This window comes from Dermacentor albipictus, chromosome 1 (assembly GCF_038994185.2).
Source record: "Dermacentor albipictus isolate Rhodes 1998 colony chromosome 1, USDA_Dalb.pri_finalv2, whole genome shotgun sequence".
Lineage (NCBI taxonomy): Eukaryota > Metazoa > Arthropoda > Arachnida > Ixodida > Ixodidae > Dermacentor > Dermacentor albipictus.
The window spans coordinates 417,164,353-417,175,833 of NC_091821.1; the positions used below are offsets into that span (position 1 = coordinate 417,164,353).

The 11,481-nt window shown below is 42.0% G+C and overlaps 1 protein-coding gene across 1 annotated transcript; it reads right to left on the bottom strand.

Moving 5' to 3' along the window:
• Positions 1-4,944: 4,944 nt before the first annotated feature.
• Positions 4,945-11,222, bottom strand: LOC135900455 (uncharacterized). Its single transcript, XM_070536764.1, has 4 exons — positions 11,130-11,222; positions 10,097-10,165; positions 8,954-9,034; positions 4,945-6,478 (listed from the first exon to the last, which is right to left on the bottom strand). The coding sequence occupies exons 1-4, from the start codon at positions 11,176-11,178 to the stop codon at positions 6,123-6,125; spliced, it is 555 nt and encodes a 184-aa protein (XP_070392865.1). The 5' UTR covers positions 11,179-11,222; the 3' UTR covers positions 4,945-6,122.
• Between the last annotated feature and the right edge of the window lie 259 nt (positions 11,223-11,481).

An 11,481-nucleotide genomic window follows, 5' to 3' on the forward strand; every position in this document is an offset into this window, starting at 1 on the left:
CTGTGTGCCGTAGATGTTCTATAAAGAGGTGCTCGAGTGTGGTTGGCGTCGGCATGAGAGAAGCATGAGTACAGTTTGAACATCGCCCTGTTGTGATTCTCGCGCCAAGAGCTCGATCCAACCATCTATGCGCTAATTGCGTTCAGTATACTGTGCACCATTGAAGTTCTATAAAGAGGGGCTCGACTGTAGTTGGCGTCGGCATGAGAGAAGCCTTAGTACGGTTTGAACATCACCCTGTTGTGATTCTTGCGCCAAGCATTCGATTCAACCTTCTATGCGCTAATTGTGTTCACTACGACGTGTATCATTGGTATCAGACCAAGATATCGCACCAAGCCTACGTGGTATCGCCCATAACCACTGCAGTCACGCTGGTAATCTTTGCAGTCTGCTGACAAATACTTCGTCATTGTATGATTAACGAGAAAATCAGAACAGTCCTCGCGAACCGCTTCGGTTGCAGCGAAAGCCTCTAAGCTGAGTATTTCTTATGCAAAGTCCAAGGACATATTTGACGAAAAACACGCTTTTTGAGGACCGAAAAGAACCGCAACGTCGACGCTGACCCTCAACTGCAAGAAACATCACATGTGACCGTGTAGGTGTGATATTGTTGTGATACTTGCAGTGACCCAAGTCGACGTCAAGAAAGTTGATTAAAGATCGGCAGATGCCCGTTGCCCCTTGTGGCAAATAAACAGTGGCACATATCCAGTTGCCACATAGATGCGTACCCAGTGGCATGTATTTTGTACATCTTTATACATCGTCGGTGATTTCTTTTTTCTTCTCTTCCCCTATCTACATAATTAAATATGCGACCATGCTAATGTGGACAGCTAATTAGCATCTGGAATATATATGGTGGAGCTCCGCGTTTTAGCTTTTCGCGGTGAGCTCTGCTGGCATGGTGAACTTGCTTCGCAATTTAGACAAATGTTCTACTTTATATAGTACACTCTAAAAACTAAGAGAGTGCCGGGCACTCCCTTTGAGGGAGTAGCGGCTTGTCCCATATTTCACTCTCTTTTCGAGAGTAGATCGACCCTCTTTGAGAGAGAGTAGGTCAACTCCTGTTGACAGAGTTTTGTTACTCCGCCGCAAGGGATTGCTAGTACTCTTCCACAGAGTGATAATACTCTTCCCACAGGGAGTGCTAGTACTCTTCCGCAGAGTGCTAATACTCTAACCGCAGGGGTAATGGCACTCCACCAGACCGAGTACTTCTACTCCCCCAAACAGAGTGCTAGTACTCTTCCCAATACCCTCGTAGCGAAGTCCTGGCCACGCATGCAGGCAGGAAATCAGACCAAATTAGGACCGCTGATACACCTTCCCAAGGCGGCTCCTCAGGGTCAGTGGCCCAATTCCAAACGGCCTTCAGAATAAGCATGAGCAAAGTTATGCAGGATTTTAAAGTCATTTTTCCTGGCTATTTGCTGCCTACCATGAGGCGTGACTGCTCGGAATCGGCCTATGCGTATGCGTCCCGAACGCCACTGCGGAGAAAAAAAAGCTAACGGAGATTTAATTCGCAAATATCCCCGCAAATTTCACACTCAGGAGTCACATAATCTAATTAGAACATGATAGTCAAGGGCATCACATACTTATGAAGAACCACATTGCTCTATACATCACGTGGATTCGAACCCGCGTACACTCGCATTTATACATTTCAAAGCACACATCCCAACCATTACACCACAGAACCACCACACTCAAGCGTGTTCTTTTAGAGGTTATATATATAACAAATGTATTTGAGGAATCTGCTGTGGTGGGTTGAGTTTCTCTGCAGTGTGCTGTGCTGTTGTGTACTGAAATACGTTTGCGTTTGCATCATTTCCATTACTTGCTACGACTAACGAAGGAATACAACGTAGACGACGACGTGAGAACTATTAACGGCTTGTTGTCACCCCAGAAAAATAACAAATGTGCCGTTCAGCGCACGATCGAGTGCTTTTCCAGTCCATGCATTATATGTTCTCCGAAAATACGCGGATACAAAATATCGTGCCAACCATCCACGTATGTGAATTTAAGTCGCGCGTATACTGGTGAGCATTTCTGTTTATTTTTTCCGCCAGTTCCATTCGTATGTGGTCAACTGCGACGCCAGTACCAGGCATTTCGACATGCCTCACGCTGCCGTGTAGGCGTTCTTTTCAAGTGCATTAGTTTAGAGTTTGGTTCAGTCCGTTGTGAGCTGTTGTCCTGCATTAGCAGCGGATCGTTAGCGTTTTGAAGATCATGCATTCCAGCATTTGGAGACTGCTTATGCCGATAGCCGCGTCACATGCATTGGCACGCATGTTTAAATGACTAATGTGACCACTTGTTACGCGTGCACTGCTCGTATCCTGTGGCAGTGCTCGTTCTAAAAGCTTCGAAGACCATCTACATTCATACGTGTGTTCAATATATATGCACAGGATGGACTTGCCGGCTAGTTGGTTGAGCATTTTAAAAGAAAGAGCGCAACACAAGCACGACGCAAAAACATGGACCACACCACGAAGCGCTGGTTTGGTTGATGATTTTTTTCGTCCTGGTGTTTGCGCTGATTCTTCTTCCACGATACACGCATACCACAGGTACGCGAAAGTTTAGGAGCATAGGGCGTTAACTTTGTTTTCCCCGTTTCCTCTCAGTGTCAATGGCACAATGCGTTGCCCGGAATTGCGCACGCTTACCCCCATATTCAGAAATGCATCATAACTTGAAGCCCATGCTTGACTTGATCTAAATGACGGAAGTCGTGAATGCACCAAAAGAAAGGCAGTGAGCGTCTAGGGGACGTTCGCACCAGGCGTCGTTTATATGAAGTCAAGCATGAGCTTTGTATTAAGATACATTTCTGAATACGGGGCTTAGTCATCTACTTCTCAAAGAAAATGTCGAAGAAACGCCCACCAAAACCAGGCACATTCGTAAACTTAACTAGGCAATACGAAGCTCCACAGAAAAAGAGTGGTATTAAAAGCTTTCAGTATTTTTCTTTACTCCAAAATGGTTGCGCTCTCGTGGCTTCAATGCACACAGATAGTGCAGCGTTAGCTAAAAAGCATGAATTTCCGAACTCCATGCCAAAATAAGCTTGTAAAATTATTTAGGTGCTAGAATCCAGGGTTTGTAGCGATCCTTGAAAACCCCTTATTTCTAAAATGCCATATTCAAGGCATTGAAAACCCTGGAATTTTTAGAAGTACTGGAAAGTCCTTAAATTTGTACACTTGGCTAGACTTAGCAGACATTGCCAAGCGTTTTTTTTTTCCCTTTCTGTGACACTCTTCGCATGTCACAGAGAATTGTCTGTGGAGGTAATAGAAGGAAAGCGACATCCTTAAAGTTGAAATTACAAAGGAGCTGCAGATACCAGTTTTAGGCACATGGAACCGGCGACAAATGTACTTGGAGGAGCAGAAGCAGGAAGCTCAACAGTTGAGGCATTCAAAGAAAAGCCGTGATGAGTAAATCGAGAGCTACAGACACAATAAAAGGAATTTATAAATGACTATTGCTTATTTGGTGGTGAAAAGCTGAGGCAACTAATGATATCACATACACTGTCAAACCAAACAGTATTCAAAAACTGCAAATGTTGCAGGTCCAAGTAGTTTTTGTGCTATTGCAGAAAAACTTTGAGCAATTTCTTGAAATGCTTCCTTGTGTGCGTTTAGTGATGGGCGGTGAAAGGCAAATTAGCAGTCTTTCAAATGTTTGAAATCAGTGAAATGCGATTTGTTTTGTATTCTTTTGTTTGCATTAAAGTTAACGATTTTGTTGAACAAGTTATTGCCTGTCCAAACTACTAAAAAAATCGCACGAGGTCCTTGAAGTTACTGTGTCGGGGCGTCGACAGTTCTTGAAAACCATTGCATGTTTTTCTTCAATGTTGCTACGAACCCAGTAGAACAACTGTCATGGAGTAAAAACCTTGGCTGAACAGGGGCTTATACGAAGAGCACAGGAAGACTAGAAATGCAGTAGTAGGCATGAAGGGCCCTGAAAAAAATGTGCCACATCTGCTCGTCTGCCTTATGTTTCTGCATTGACTGTCCCATTTTTAATAGAGGTGCACTTACTGTTCTACTCCAATAAACGCAGCATTACCAACTCCAGTGTGGGGCAGTCCTTGAGCCAGTGCAGAACTCTTTCTGTACATCCCTGTCAGCTCTGTCATTTTTCCAGCATTGTAGTACAAGATTTGTTAAACTGGTTTCGCAGAATATAAGCAGTATACTCTTAAATTAGCTGTTTATTTTTATGCACAAGTTCAGGTCCTCAGTTTGGTTGCATGACAAATTGCCATACCTCAATAGATACAAGAAAAAACGTTATTAGAGTTTAATAAAATCCAAACAGTAATGATCACAACAATATAATGACATAAATTTCTTTTGGTACGTATACAGCCCATGTCTTGGCACTGTATAAATTCAACTATACATCGCAAGTACTGTGTCCTGACCACTATTATTCACATGTGTAAAACCATCACACCAATTCTTCAAAAAATATCACAGTGGTTAGTGACATACACTTTGTAACTGCTTTACATGAGCATAATATATACAAATGGTCCCTGTGTACCTACACATGACTAGTGCCACCCGAGTACTTTTACTAACAGGTGTAAAACCAACAAAGCAGTTCTTTAAAAATATCACAGCGCTTAGTGACGTACATGCTGTAACTCCCTTGTAAAAGCTCAATACAAACACGTGAGCACACAGAAAGCTAGCAGTGGGGCTACGTGGAAATACCACCGCCTCAATACTAATTCGCAAGTGTAAAACCAACCAAGCAGGTCTTTAAAGAATATCACAATGCTTAGTGACATACATTTTGTAACTAGCTTATATAAGCTTTATACAAACATGAGAACATACACAAAGCTATCGGTGCACCTACATAGAAGTGTGGCTATCTGAACACTATTATTTGCAAGTGTAAGCTCAACAGAACAGTTCGTTATAGTGACGCCCATTTTGTAACTGCCTTATACAAGCTTAGTGCAAGCACAAGAATGCGGAAAAAAATAAATTAAAAACTTGCTCTATGAACACACAAACAGATCAACACAAATGGTAAACACCGCTTTGAAGACACGTGACCGTGACAAATCGCAGTGCTGTGCCGGTTGAAACTGCCATCCACAAAAGTATTGAGCAATGCTTAAACCACACGCAATAAAGTGCTGAGAGACTGCGTCTCTAACGTACCTATTTTAATTCACATTTCTTGAATATAGGGCTCCCTTGCAGATAAGGCATCTGATCCAACTGACCTGATTTTACACCTGCTAAATGCATACAATGCACTCAGGTATAACTGGTAATAATAATTATAAAAGTCATTTAAAAACTTGATAGTATGATGAAGATGCATGACTACAAAAGTTCTGTCCCCCTCGTACTTGTTAAAAAGGTGTAAGTACGACACATGTTCTTTTTTTCCAGAATTGTTGCATTAATGGACACCCGGGAACCTCGAACCCACAAAAAAAGAAGATACTGCTGTGTTAATAGTGTTATGAATAATTTTTTGTGAAAGCTTTTTACAGACAAGTTGCAGTCTCGTTTCTGAAGGTTGAGCTGTATCATGCAAAATAACATGGAAAGTGGTCACATGGGAGCATGACACCATGCCATAATGTTCGTTTCAGTTGACTCTCTTGCCCTACAAGTCACTGCTCACTGTGACCAGTGCTGGAACAGCTGTGTCTGTTTGATTTTCATCACACTTCTGTCCTATGCCATCCTTACCAGAGTTGGCGGCACATAGATACCCAAATTCCGATAGTGTTGCTTTCTCAGGTGGTTGTTTTTGATTTGCTCAATATCAGTTGGCACTTCAGCTGCATCAAACTTCTATTTTACCTCTTCAACAACAACATAAACAACAATCTTATGACACCTGTGTTGTCCTTCTAGTTGCCTACAAAGACCAGTTAATCTAGCAACAACACTGACAGTCTCTACTATCTTCTAATGGGGAAGAGGTGTGTCCCACCATGTGTTCCACATTGTTGTCGCTATGTGGGCTGGCTGGGGAGGCAACTGTAATATGTTTGCATATCTTAAAGTGATGCTTGTACTGTGTTATAACACTTAACTTAGTCTTGCACTTGCTGCACAAGAACACTGGCTCACAGTCGTGGTGAAAAGCTTTTGTATGTTGAGCAAATGAGTTGTATGCACTACAAAAAAGTCACATTGATAACACACATGTTGCTCTACCAGGCCTGGTGCGGTTCCTTCTGACACTGCTGCTGATGCTGACACACTGCTGCTTGCCTTGTAAACTGTTGCAGCTGCAGTAGACATGGCCGTCTCTGTATCTATTGCTGCCATGCCACCTGTCATGGTAACTTCAGGTGGTATCGGGCTCTCTTCTGCAACAGAGATGTCGTTTGCCCCTTGAGGGCTCTCGTCATCAGGGCCAATAATTTCGTAGGCATTGTCTCCTGCATCGAAGAATCAATAAGAACAGCCTGAATTAATAAACATAGCTCTAAACAGTATGGACATCAAAACTTAACCACAAGCTTTGCACATCAGTGACCAGGCTTATTGAATAATACTTGCAGGAGGAGTTACACAATTGTGTGTGTACATTACAGTTAAGCCTCATTAGAAGAGATACTTAAGAGGCACGGGAAACATGTCTCTTGAAACCAAAAATTTTAAAACACTGAGGAGCCAGACTAGATCACTTTATTATGCATCATCACTTAAGTATGTTTAGATAAATCTGAAGGAATAATTGCTCAGGGTGGCTTAAAGGGCCCCTAAACCACTTCTCGACATTTTTTGAACATTTCAAGTAAACACATGCATCAAAATCAGAATGCCGTCACAATTGACGATGCCAAACGCCACAGTGTGTAGCACCTGTGGGAGCACCACAAAATGAAGAAAACGACCCCGTGCGCATCTCTGGACCTATCCTGCACCCCCCAGTTTGTCCTGACATCATCAGGCTGTCTCTGATGATGTCACCAGTTTCCGGTGCTGTCGAGTGGTCCAACGAAAGTGTATGACTGCCGGCAAGACCTGCAAGCAAATACACACTCCTTCTTCCTCGTCGCGTTGCTCGCGATGCCATTGTGGGCAGCCAATGGGGGCAAAGAACAGAAACGCCAACAGGAGGGTCTTCCTATGAGGCTCTTCAACTAGAGTCACCATACAGATCCATTGTATTGGCGAGGTAATTAGTGCCACCCCTCGCAGGACAACGGGCCTGCGTGGCAGCAACAGAGCTCGTTGGTGATGGCCTGTCCCGTAACATTTGGAGGTGTACTAGGCGAGGAAAAGACGATACTGTCCAGATGGCGTGTACCAGATGAAAGAGCAAAATGAGCGGGGACTACTTTTCGATAATCAAACACGTAGCTCCACTATTACTGCACCGTTTCGAAAAATTCTCGTGGCTACGTGTTCGTTGCCTTAACATGTACAACTGCAACACCGCAACTAAATTTCAACCTGGGTGGTTTAGGGGCCCTTTAAAGAAAACATTCACAGCTTTTTAGTGACTGAAGATTGTGTTAGCTTCCTTCCTAACTTCTGGAAGTTAAACACTTCACTTTGCAAGCCTTGTTGCTCGCAGTGCCTTTGAGGTGCTCTTAGACGCTCGTCAGCTTCAACTGTCGACACTTTCTGCCCTGCACTGTCCTCGTTGCCCTCCTTTTCTAGTTCATGCTTAAGAGACATGCGCAATTGACTTGTGTGAGAATTGCGTGATCTTTACGCCCTTCACAGCACACAAGGTGCATGAAGTGAATGTGTCTGGGTTGTGTCCCTTCGAAGTAGTGAATACTTAAAAAGTCGTTGGTAACGAAGCTGTCTCTTGTGTACAGTGTTGTTAAAGTGGCAAGCATTGGAAAACCAACCAAACCATTTTCAGATTACAACCAAGTGTATCTTGTAATGAGATTCTACTGTACTGAATATTTTTCATCAATGGATCATCTGCATGTACATTAGTCACAAAGACATGTGTGGAATGGCGAATCAGGAAAAAGCTCGTACTCTTACTTTTTGTCCCTAACATAAGCAGCTGATAACAATATGATAAAAAGCAGGTAATGAGGCTAGCATGGAACATAATCCTTCAGCTCTAAACAGTTTTTTGGGCCCACATCATTCCCTCATGACATAAGGAAACAACTTGATTGCAAAAATGGCTGCATGTGATCTGAGTTGATTAAAACAAACAATACGTAAGGTTGCCCTGTATGTAATTTTATCAGAGTGCTTTTTAAATGTCCTGCTGGCGATTCTGGCTGCACGATGTTTCTCATGCTTTTTGGCACGATTCCTTTCTTTTTCACTCCACTCTTTTTTCTGGTTTTCTCCCCTTTCCCTTCCCCATTGCGTAAAATAGCACACCTGAAGTATCAAATCTGTTGAATTATTGTGTGTATCGAACCTGTTAACATGCGGGCGTCTCTGTGGTCTGTTTTGTATTTTTGTGCTGTACAAGTCAATTCAAAATGAAAGATGGAATGTCTCTGCCTTTAGTATAATTGTATGTGTTTGTGTGTGTGTGTGTGTGTGTGTGTATATATATATATTCTATATATATATATATATATTCTGATGAAGGCCGGACCCCGGCCGAAACGTCAATAAACCGCTTCATACGCGCGTCTACTTCACTGTGTATATATATATATATATATATATATATATATATATATATATATATATATATATACGTCTCTCATGTTTTGAAATATATGTACATTCAGGAGTGCCTGCATGCTCTTCTCCCCTGCTCCAGTGACGAAAAGGAGAGCCTTTTTATGTACCATAGTAAAACATTCACAGGTTTTCACTGAGCCCATTACATCACTAATCACATGGATCTGTCACAATACAGAGTAGCAGTGGTCCATATTACTAACCCATCCCAACATAACTATATCAGCACATACCGACATGCTGTGAAACAGCTGTTGCAAAGCCGCTGGTGCTGGCAATTTCCGCAGCACTGCAGTGGTCCAGCCGAGTGCCACCTGTATAGTGACAAATGCATATGCATGTTAGCAACTCACTAGTTGCTGATGGTTTCATAAGCTTTACACTACACAATAAAGTAATCTAGACAACCTTGTTGGAACAAATACACATAATTAGGACACCATTTAAAGACTAACACGATTAATTGCCCCTAATCTCTCACTCACTAAGGGATAATACTACTGAAACATCGGTGGAGAGCTCAGATTAACACAGCCCATAAACGACAAGCTTTCTTTGAGGAAAACAGCTATAACAGCGGTTAGTTTTCTTAATCATTTGATGTGCTAGCTTTGATTTAAATGTCATGCAGTACTATAAAATATGAAGTGCCGCATTTCTAGCAGCAGAAGGCGTCGTCAGCCTCATAGTACAACTGATTCCTGCACTGTTTGTGTCAGTGAGCCGACACATACAAAGAAAACCGAATTCACAGATACATATACAGTGCCAAGTGCACTCCTTCTGAAAACGCAGCCGCCAGTTCCAATGCTGCTGAAAGGAAAGGTTATATAGAGTGCGAGACTGCATGGAACTACCACTTATGACTGTAAGTGTATGATCTGCTGATTGGAGAGGTAGTCACATGCTATTTCTAGTCTCTTTTAGAAGCATTACTAAAGGATGAATTAAAATCTATTCATAAGTCACGAATTGCACGCATCCACAGTTTGGTTAAATAATTTGTGAGAAAAAGGCATGTTTACCTGGAAGAGCAACCTTTCTTCCTGCTGCAAAATTTTCCTTCGAATTAATGAAATAACTTTACAGCGTCATAATATATTGTGTTTCTCGCAACTACTTGCCGGCAGTGGCGAGTTACAGTGTTTATATCTGACTCATTGGGCGACAATACTGCCAAACACAAATATTTCACGAACATGAGAACACGTCCCTCGCAGAGAATAGCAACCATATATGCCTCTGTGAGACATGATCGCACCTTTGGGGTCAAAATGTACATTAGAACGACACCACCATCTCATTAAAAAAAAAAAGCCTCAGTACAAGGCAGCAGCCAACTGCATAATGTGAAATTGCAACTGATGTCCACTTACTGGTGGCCTGTGTTCGAGTCACTTCTGGCAGTTGACGGGGTGCTGAGAAATGCACGTCCTGGGTTGTCCCTACAAAACATACAGGGTTATGTCAAATGTTGAAAATATATATACACCGGCATTTCATAAGTTGCAAAACTATGAGTAAACTAATAAACAACTGTAATGTAAACAGAGTACACATGATAAGATAGGCTGTCAACTAGTAATGCATTACGCGAAAAACCTAACGCATAGGAAAGACTATATGTATACACACGAAGCTGACACACAATTTAATTCACTCTAGGTTTTTCCGTGCAGTGTATTCAAATTATTATGGTTGTGGTTAAAGCAAAATTAGTGTAAATTACGCACTAAATTATGTACCCTGGAAAACTTTTCTTCAATATGCACCTGTGCACCCTTCGAATGAGTAGCGTTGTAAAATTTACGCACATGGCATTTAACATAGTTGCTGAACACGGATTTCCTTTGCCCTGTGTCGTGTACAGTGAGCTACATATATCTGCCCCTCCCCCCCCTTCTGTACTAGCCATACTGCGTGCCATTGCACCTATACGCATGTGAATAAACCTCACGACACAGAAATAAAAAAAAGCGCCAATCACCCATGCCTGTATGTTGCAGTGGGCCTAACCTAACCAAGCATGGGCTGTTGCTTTTTATAGTAAACACAGGCACCGTGCTCATTGCAAGTATGTATCATGTCACTAAGCAAATATGCAATTTCATTGTACAACTATTTTTTATCACATGGATCTATCTGTTGAGAGGCAAGACAAAAAGCAGTCACTTCTCAGAACTAATCAGCTTTTTTAAAACATATCTATAACTTTTCAATGACACTTGCTGCTATGTGTTTGTCTCCAGAGAGCATATTTGATTTGACTTTCCAATCGGAGACATTACATAAGTATACCATGTTAAGATAACTGCCTGGAGCACGTGAGAATTTTCATCTTGGTGTAACATACTGTATCTGGATTTTGTTTACATTTGGTCAAATGGTACACCCAATATACCCACATACTAGTTTTCTTGTCCAAATTGCATGCCAATGTATTTAGATTTTTTGGCATTGGCTCCTCTGCACTACGTCAAGTCACGCTGCACTGGATCGTTCACATCCTCGTGTCCTTGCAGCTGCCTTCTTGTGTACTATAAAGCGGGTGCCTGAAAAATATCGTATGCAAAAGTCAACACAAGGGCATGGTGCAAAACAACATCAAGACAGTCAAGGCCATGGCAATAAAAAAAAGTCTTAGCTCTTAGTCTTCTTAGTGAAATGCATGCAAAACATCCAAATGACTGCAACAGTCAACTGCTAAATTAACTTCAATTTTAGATTCACACAAAAAAGAAATAACGGACAGTTCATCCTC